General features: G+C 64.7%; 1 protein-coding gene across 2 annotated transcripts in view; it reads right to left on the reverse strand.

Annotated features, from left to right (window-relative positions):
- Positions 1-2,293: 2,293 nt before the first annotated feature.
- CHLRE_03g164900v5 (uncharacterized protein) overlaps positions 2,294-8,861 on the reverse strand; it is an 8,583-nt gene continuing 2,015 nt past the window's right edge. The window contains exons 7-15 of one of the 2 annotated variants that reach the window (XM_043060769.1): positions 8,096-8,258; positions 7,636-7,725; positions 6,929-7,066; positions 6,111-6,414; positions 5,796-5,888; positions 4,912-5,579; positions 4,413-4,616; positions 3,948-4,121; positions 2,294-3,665 (exon numbers count right to left, since the gene is read on the reverse strand). In XM_043060769.1, coding sequence (XP_042925897.1) covers positions 3,378-3,665; positions 3,948-4,121; positions 4,413-4,616; positions 4,912-5,579; positions 5,796-5,888; positions 6,111-6,414; positions 6,929-7,066; positions 7,636-7,725; positions 8,096-8,258 — 2,122 coding nt within the window. In that variant the 3' untranslated portion in view covers positions 2,294-3,377. Of the gene's footprint in view, positions 3,666-3,947; positions 4,122-4,412; positions 4,617-4,911; positions 5,580-5,795; positions 5,889-6,110; positions 6,415-6,865; positions 7,067-7,635; positions 7,726-8,095; positions 8,259-8,861 lie in introns of both variants that reach the window. The other variant, XM_043060768.1, reaches the window with a different exon arrangement.

Here is an 8,861-nt window from a genome sequence, read left to right on the forward strand (position 1 = left end):
ACTGCCAGGGCGGCCGCAAGCGCGCAGCAGCGACCCCAAAGTGGACGCAGAGCCGCATTCGCGCCGGGGCACCACAACGCGATCTAGAAGGCAGAGACGGTACTAGGGCACAAATACCGTACACAGGCACAGACACGGACACAGGCACGGGTGGCACGGGCACCTTTGAGCGCACTTGCGGTACGTAGGATTCAGTCCCATGTCGGTTATCATGCCATATGACGAGCAGCAGGGCCAGCTGGGCCGCTCTTCCCATAGAATGTTCAATTTTTGTGTTTTTCCAGCGCACCTTTGAGCGCATTTATGGCATTTATGGCAAAAACACAAAAAATTGAACATTCTATGGGAAGAGCGGCCCAGCTGGCCCTGCTGCTCGTCATATGGCATGATAACCGACATGGGACTGAATCCTACGTACCGCAAGTGCGCTCAAAGGTGCCCGTGCCACCCGTGCCTGTGTCCGTGTCTGTGCCTGTGTACGGTATTTGTGCCCTAGTACCGTCTCTGCCTTCTAGATCGCGTTGTGGTGCCCCGGCGCGAATGCGGCTCTGCGTCCACTTTGGGGTCGCTGCTGCGCGCTTGCGGCCGCCCTGGCAGTGCGTGTCATGCTGGCAGTTGCTCAGCCCAGAGGCGGGATCCCTTGCCTATTTGAGCATACTAAAGGCTGACCGGTAGCGGCAGGTGGCGTGCACCGGTTCTGCCTGGCGCACACAAATGGCTCCAGGTAAAACATGAGGGCAGAGAAGCACGCACACAATTCATGAGAACATTTCTTTCTTGCGGGGCAGTTCTTCTGACAAACTACACGCATCAGTCGTGACATTGACATTTACACGGCATTGGCTGGGCGTTGGCCCCGGCGTGGGTCATTGACGAACTGGACATTTCTTGGATGCTACTCAGCATGTGCATAGCGCTGACGGCTCTTGTGTGTGAGGATGGGGGCAGGTTGCTGAGTTTAGTTTCAGAGAGGAGCGGGCTGCCGCGCTGGGTGTAGGTGCCGAATACACGCCTGCAGCGGCAGCGATGTGGGCTGCGCAGGCTTCAAGCCAAATGAGGGGCCCTGTTGCGACGCCGGCGGTAGCGTATACTGTAGCGACGGCAGTAGCGAAGGCAGTAGTGGCGGCGATTGCTGGACATTGTGTACCGTAGCTACCCGTGTGTGGGACGCATTGGAAGCAGGGGGAGCACAAAACATAGTATAATGGCGGTTCTAGGACAGTCCCGGGGCCCGACTAACCCCAACAACTCGTGTACGGCACTCCAACCCCCTTCAGCCGTACAGGAGTTTGCGTGGGAGTCGGCAGCTGTGCCAGTGTGCGCAGGTAGTTGTACGGCGGCCCGGCTCGGAAGCTACCTGACTGTAGTGAAGCACACGGGTTGTTGGCGGTGGCCGGCAGGCAAGCGAGTGGGAGTGGGCAGTTAAGCACGCACGCGTGCAAGAAGCTGCGACAGATTAAGGCGGAGCACGGTTGAGGCTGGCGGTTGGCGCGCCGCGCGAGTGTGAATGCATAGTCGTGCACGCGCCGTTTGGGAAGCTGCGTGTGAGCTGCGTGTGAAGTATGAACTCAGAGAGACGCATGGGGCTGACCCTGTTTCCATGAGCTGCTGCCCCTGGGCGTACACGGTTTCACACGGTCGACATTGGGACCTGCCTGAATAATCCGCAGTGTGCGGCGGGACTTGCTGGAGTGCATGACAGTCGCTGGGGGGCACACGAGGGGTGGGGCGCAGGGGCGGCTCGAAACTTGGGGAAATGCGATGCACGCCCGCCGCCGTGCGCATGGCCCTCTGGGTTGTAACCATTATCAACGTCCAACTTGCTTCAATTGCTGCTTTGCGCCCAGGAATTCTATGAGGCGTGTTTGGGAGCTGCCCGGGTTGTAGCAAACGTCATTGGAAGACAGTTTGGGGCGCTCGCTCGTGAACAATCTGGCGCCGTACGGCCGGTCGCGTCCCTCAAGTGGTGCAAGGGGTGCTGTCAACTTGTTTGTTGGTTGCTCGGAATCCTCGGATTGGCGCCTGTTGGGCGCGGGTCAGGGGGCCTCAACGGCGGGGTTCCCAACAGGGCGCTTGAAGACACCTCAGCTAGGCCTGTCGTTTGGGGGAATTGGGATTGTTTGAGGGGGCGCCAGGGGGGAGGTACGAACTAAATTACTAAACCCCCAGACTCCATGTCCCAAAAACTCCCGGGCCCCCCTCCGGACCGACGACCGACCTCCCCCACCATTTACCCCCTAGGACTGCCCTCAAAACCCCTTAGTTTGTAGCCAGGTCGGCTTCAATCGACTGCTCTCGGCAAGCTTTACAGTGCTCAACTGGAGGCACACCTTGACTGGCAGCCATGCCACACATGTCCATGTGTCCATGGCCGACCACCGACCCTTCTGTCAGAATACCTGGGCGTGCGCTTAAGCTTACAGTTTCGCTGTCCATGTGATGTTCGGGATTGTGTGCCGGAAGAGACTGGTCGACTATCTCCCAGGATCATGTGAAGCATCCCGGGATTAATGTGACGCCTCAATGGCCGCATCTTGGCCGTTGCAAAGTAGCATCAGTTCGCATAGTCCCCGTGAGAGACGCTCGAGTGGAGCTCTACGCTACTACGATGCGGATGTGGACGGACATGCGGCCGCTTTCCTGAGGCCAAACCTGGCCAAACGTTCTGCAAATGCTTTAGTATGTGCGGGCGTGCATTCGGCACCTACACCCAGCGCAGCAGCCTGCTCCTCCCTGAACCAAATCCCCCATCCTCACACACAAAAGCCGTCAGCGCTATGCACATGCTGTGTAGCACCCAAGAAATGTCCAGTTCGTCAATGCCCCACGCCGGTACCAACGCCCAGTCGATGGCCGTGTGAATGTCAAATGTCATGACTGATGCATGTAGTTTGTCAGAAGAACTGCCCCCGCAAGAAAGAAATGTTCTCAAGAATTGTGTGCGTGCTTCTCTGCCCTCATGTTTTACCTGGAGCCACTTGTGTGCGCCAGACAGAACCGGTGCACGCCACCTGCCGCTACCGGTCAGCCTTTAGTATGCTCAAATAGGCAAGGGATCCCGCCTCTGGGCTGAGCAACCGCCAGCATGACACGCACTGCCAGGGCGGCCGCAAGCGCGCAGCAGCGACCCCAAAGTGGACGCAGAGCCGCATTCGCGCCGGGGCAACACAACGCGATCTAGAAGGCAGAAACAGTACTGGGGCACAAACACTGTACGACACGAGCCACAGGCACAGACACGGACACGGACACAGATGGCACGGGCACTTCTGCTGAGCGCACCTTTCAGCAGCACGCACGCAAGGTACACACTCTCGCTACAGTGCACGCCACACCGCGCCACCAACGAAGGCCTTGGCGCAAGCCGCGTGCTGCCGCTACAACGCGCTGGGCTGCGCGCCTGACCCGGGCGCCGGCGGCAGATCCGCAGCGGGCAGCTTCGGGCTGACGGACAAAGTGGGCGACTGCAGCGCACCACCGGAGCTGTCCGGCAGGTTGAACCGGACGGAGGTGCCGCCGAGGGAGGTGTTGTAGGAGGGCCCGGAGGGCGCCGGCGCGCCGGCGGACGCGGCAACGGCGGCAGACTGCTGCGAGGCGTCGTGCAGGGTCTCGAGCACCTTGTTGCGCTCGCGTAGCCGCGCGTTCTCATCTTCCAGCGTCGCCAGCTGTGTGACAAGAGCGAAAGGGCAAGTGAGGGGCGAGGGCAAGGGCAGCCTCGGTGAGGTAACAAATACAGCGATGGGCGAGCCTTGAAATGGCGGATTCGTGGAACTAGCGGCCAAAGACGCGGCGCGGAAAATCTACAGTTGTGCCATGCTGCAGACACAAGCAATCCGAGGTTGCGGGTCCGGCCCAGACAGCGCTGGCGGCCGGTGACTCGCGCAGCAATGTCAGCTCAAGCCCGTAATGCGATGCGGTCCACACCAGGGAAGCAACCCGGCGCTCACCCGTGCCCGCAGCTCGGCCATCGCAGTCCGCAACTCCTCTGCCCCCTCGCCCGCCGCGGCCGGACTCAGCACCATGCCAGGCGTGCCGTCGAACAGCGAACGTGTTGACTGCGCTCGCGACAGCAGCAGCGGCACTCTCCCCTTGTCGCACTCCTGGACGGCGCCCAGCAGTTTCTGCGGGTGCGGCGAGAAGTGAGCGCAACGAGGCGGGCACGGAGCTCAAGGCGAGGTGAGGCGCCTGGCACAACCACCAAGCGACAGCAACTCAATCTTCCATTTTCCCCTGCCTGCGCCTGGGGCTAAACCGCCCGTACCGGGAAGCTGAACAAACCAACCGCCTGGGCTTGGGCCCTTGCCTTTGCCGGGACCGACAGCCAAGCTCGCCAACACCTCTATTCCCGCCGCCCCAAAACGACGGTCTCCTCCATCCCGCCACCCCTCAGCTCTCCACACGCAGCCACACACCTGCAGCGCTGCCTGGTGTGCGTTGGCGTGGTCCAGCAGCTCCTGCAGCTTGGGCAGCATGATGCTGATGGGCGGCGTGATGGAGGAGGGGCCGGAGGGGCCGGTGGGCGGCTTGCCCAGCAGTGCGCCGCCGCCGCCGTCGGAGCGGCTCTTGCCCGCGTCCGACAGGTTGGCCAGTGAGGAGGTCTTGGACAGCGGCCGGGACTGCAAGCAGGTGGGTGGGGAATGGAGGAGGGGGATGAGCGCCGGAAGGGGGCTGGCCGTGCTAGGCGGCCTTGTGCTCGCGCCCGCCCGGCCGCTGCGTTGCCTACTGCATGCGCCCGGAGCCTTTGGCCGCCAGGCCAAGAGGCCGTCGACGCTCTTAAGAGTTCAACGTCCTGTCTCCTCGCGCTAACGCGCTTGCATCTCGGCAATTTTGGTCCCATCAGGTCCTATGTGCATTCTGTAAACAACAACCGCCCCACCCGCGCCCAATGCACGCCATGCCACAGCCGCGCACCTCGGCGCCCTGCTCCGCCACGATCTTGAAGCGGCCGCGCTGCTTGGGCTCCACGCTGGTCACACTCTCCTCCACCTCAGTCCGCAGCGTCGGCTGCGGCCCCGGCGCCACCGCCGCCGCAGCCCCCATCATCAACCCCTCCTCCCCGTGCGCCGCCGCGCCGCCCAGCAGCGCCGCGCCGCCGCCCGCACCAGCCATGTCCGCGAGCCCGGTGGCGGACCCGCGCAGCGCGGACAGGTCCGGCACCGTGCCGCCGCTGATGGAGGGGCCGCTGAAGGTGTTGTAGGTGGAGAGGCTGCCGGCGCTGGAGGCGGACACCATGTGCGGCGCGCCGGCCACGGACGTGGTGGCGAGCGAGGGCAGCGCCACCGCGCTGCCGGAGGCCACCACACCATGCGGCGCGGCCGCGGACGCGACGGGCACGGCTGGGTGCTCGCTGACCTCGAAGCGGCCCTTCTTCTGCTTGGTGACGGCGGTGGGCGTGGTGGCCATGCCACCCATGTTGCCGCCCACGCTGCCCTCCCGGCTGAGCCCCGCCGCTGGGCTGACGCCGCCGCCGGGCGAGGGCGGCGGCATGTCGCCATAGCCGGGCATGGCGCCGCGGTCGCCGCCCGCCAGCCCTTCCCCAGACGCCACCGCGCGCAGGGGCGCTGCCACGGGCGCAGACACTGCGCGAGCGCGGAAGAAGAAGGCGCCGAGCGCGGCGGGCCGGGTCAGCTCACGTGCCGCCTTGCTGCTCATCGCCGGGACCGCCTGGCTAGCTACAGCGGAATGCGCTTGCCCAGAGGGCCCTAGGCATGTGGGCTAGTGGGATGCCGAGCACGTGTGTTTCCTTTCCCCCGGGCGCCCCTCGCTTGGTCCCATGCCGAGGAGCCGCCACTCACCGTCTACCGTCATGGGTGCTGGCGTCGGCGAGGGCGCTGCGAGCGGCAGCACCGAGCCGGTCCTCGCGGTGGACTCCTGCCCGCTTACCGTGGCTGCGCGGCGGGCAGAAGAAACACCAGAGAGGCATCGGTGCGCAGCCAGGGTGACGGAACGCGCCGCAACAGCTGTACACCGTGTCCTCTCAAGCTTGCCGCAGGGATCACGGTAGCCGCCCCTGCCCGTCCTGTTCCCCCTCTGCCGCTGCATCGCTGCCCTCCCTCCTCCCTGCTCCTTCCCCATTTCCACGCCCCTCCACCCCACCACGCGCCACCCACCAAACGCCGACATGAACGACCGCGCCGCCTCCCCGGCCGCCGCCGCGCTCCCCGCTCCCGTTCCTCCTGCTCCCGCTCCCGCTGCCGCAGCCGCCTGCTCCTCCGCCTGCGCCACTAGGAACGCCTGCGCCGCCGCCGCGCTGGTGCCGGTCAGCGTGTCCTCCCGCTCATCACTCTCGCTGATGGTTGGCAACATGCTGGCGGCGCCGTGCGCGCTGCTGTCGTCGTCGGGCTCGAGCGCCGCCTGCGCCTTGAGCGCCGCCAGGTCGAAGTTCCAGGAGGACACGCCCTTGCGGTACTCCTCCTGTGGGTGTTGGGGACAGGGCGCAGGGGATGACAACAGGGGCAGCGGTGGTGAGTGCAGGTGCGGGTGTAGAGAGGGGCGGCAGGTGCGGGTGTAGGGAGGGGTCGTGCGGGCGCGGCGGACGCGCAAGCAGGAGTGGTGGCAGGCGCGGCAGGGCAACAGGCTGGTGGATGGACCAAACACGCTGGGTGGCGGCGGCGCAGCCTCAAAACCTCCGTAGCGAAACACACGAGCTAAACAGTACAAACAGTCACAAAATCGGCCCGCACCCCCGCCAACACCGACAAAATACATGACAGCCTCCAGACTTTTCTGCATCTCCTCCCGCATCTGCGAACCCGTCAGTTCAGACAGGGCACCACCCAGTTGCACACGTTGGGTGGCGCCCCCCTTGTCCCTCCCACCCCGCACCCCCGCCACCGCGCAACCCTGCCGCCGAAACCCTGCCCACCCGCGCTTTGATCTCCTCCAGCTCGTCCGCGTGCAGCGAGGCCGCGTCCGGCGGCGCCCCCACCTGGCTCTTCTCCAGGTTTCGGTCGTTGTCGGTGACGTTGGTGGCGGCCATGCCGTTGCGTATGCGGTTGACGCGGTCCGCCAGCGCGGGCAGGTTGCCCACCAGGAACTCCTTCAGGTACTTGGAATCGCGGGCAATCTGGCGGGAGTGGGAGAGCGCGTCAGAGAGGGTGGGTCGGGTGGGCGGGACGGTCAGGGTGGGTCAGGGTGGGTGGGTGGGTGACTGGGTCAGGGCGTTTGGAGAGAGGGCTTACCGGTTGCAAGAGCTCATGCCCCACAGCTCGCAGTCCCGCGCCCGCTCCAGCCCCGCGGCTCACTACCTCCACCCCTTCCCATCACCGTTGCAAATTGTTTGCCATCTTCTGGGGTCTGGGAATTAGCTGCACCCTACGGGACTTCACCAACCTGCCTTGACACTGTCCCATCGCACACCCCGTCCAACCACCACAACTTCCATCGGCCCCTACCTCGCTCCTCCGCAAGCGCACAGCCCATATGCATGTGTCGCTACATCGCGCTTCACCGACCCGGCAATCCACCCTCACCCCAGCCATCTGCACCTCCCCGCCCAGCTCCCGCCCTCTCTCCTATCCGTCGCCTTGGGCGCCCAGACCCCAGCGCTCGCCCCCGCCCCCCGCCCTCAAGAGTTGTCATATCGCTTCCACCGGTGTGGACTAGTCCCGGCCATTCGCAACCTTGCGTCCCCACCTTGAAGAACTTGTGCTCCAGCAGCTGCGCCGCGGTGGGGCGCTTGTCGCTCTCCTTTTGTAGGCAGCGAGCCACCAGGTCCTTCAGAGCCTGTACAAGGGAGGAGTTCAGCCGTTCATGTGGCGAACAGAGTGGTTGAAGCACAAGCATATTGTACCGACGTCCACCCGGGGGGGGGAGGGAACAGGCATGGAGGATCGCGCGTGAGACGGGTAGACGGTATGAAAGACACGTTCTGTAACGTGCTGCTTATCAACCCCACGCCTTTCCGCCCTCCATCCTACCCTCCACTTGCACGTCCAGCGCACGCCAGTGTGGTACCCAACCCCCGCCGACTAATGCGAGCCCGCACCTCCTCCCTCCTCCCTCCTCCACCTCCTCCACCTCCTCCCTCCTCCTCCTCCTCCACCTCCCCCCTCCGCCCCCTCCAGCTCCTTCTCGTCCCCCTCCGCCCCCACACCTTGGAGAAGTGCCGCTTCCCCTTGTCCTCCAGCGTGGGCGCGGGGTTCTGCAGCGTCATGAGCAGCACCTTCATGGGCGGGAACTTGGCGAACGGCGCATGGCCGTGGCACATCTCCAGTAGCGTGATGCCGAACGACCAGATGTCGGCGGAGAAGTCGTAGCTGCGTTCGCGTGTGAAGGGTGAAGGGAGTGGCGTTGGGGTTACATTCATGTGTATTCAAGAAGTGAGGCGTAGCCAGGAACAGTGGGGTTGGGGGCGGGGTGGGTGATGACGTGCGTGGGTGAGCGAGGGGTTTGACGACGTGCGGGCGTGCATGATGTGAGGAGGGCGCAATCCCCGAATCCGCAACAACCCCCGGTCACATGAGCCTGGAGCCCACAGGCGGACTCCTTGCGGCCGCATGCTCAGTGCCCCGCACGGACTCGTTCCCGGTGCCGCTGCCGGCGTCAGGCGTCATGGCCCCGGCCCAGTAGGTGGCCCTGCCAGGCGGGCAGCACAATGGCTGGCTTTCCGCCCAACACACGCCCAACACACGCCCAACACCCGAACACCCTTCCCAGGGCCGCTCCCCGACTCCGGCATCCGGCTGCTGTGCTGCTCCCTGCTGCGCCCCCCCCCTCCTCCTCCAGCTTCTGGTCCGGCCGCCCCCCCGTTCAGCCTCCCTCCGCCCTCCTCCCTCCTCCCTCCTCCCTCCTCCCTCCTCCCTCCTCCCTCCTCCCTCCTCCCTCCTCCCTCCTCCCTCCTCCCTCCTCCCTCCTCCTTC

This window comes from Chlamydomonas reinhardtii, chromosome 3 (genome assembly GCF_000002595.2).
Source record: "Chlamydomonas reinhardtii strain CC-503 cw92 mt+ chromosome 3, whole genome shotgun sequence".
In the NCBI taxonomy this organism is placed as follows: Eukaryota; Viridiplantae; Chlorophyta; class Chlorophyceae; order Chlamydomonadales; family Chlamydomonadaceae; genus Chlamydomonas; species Chlamydomonas reinhardtii.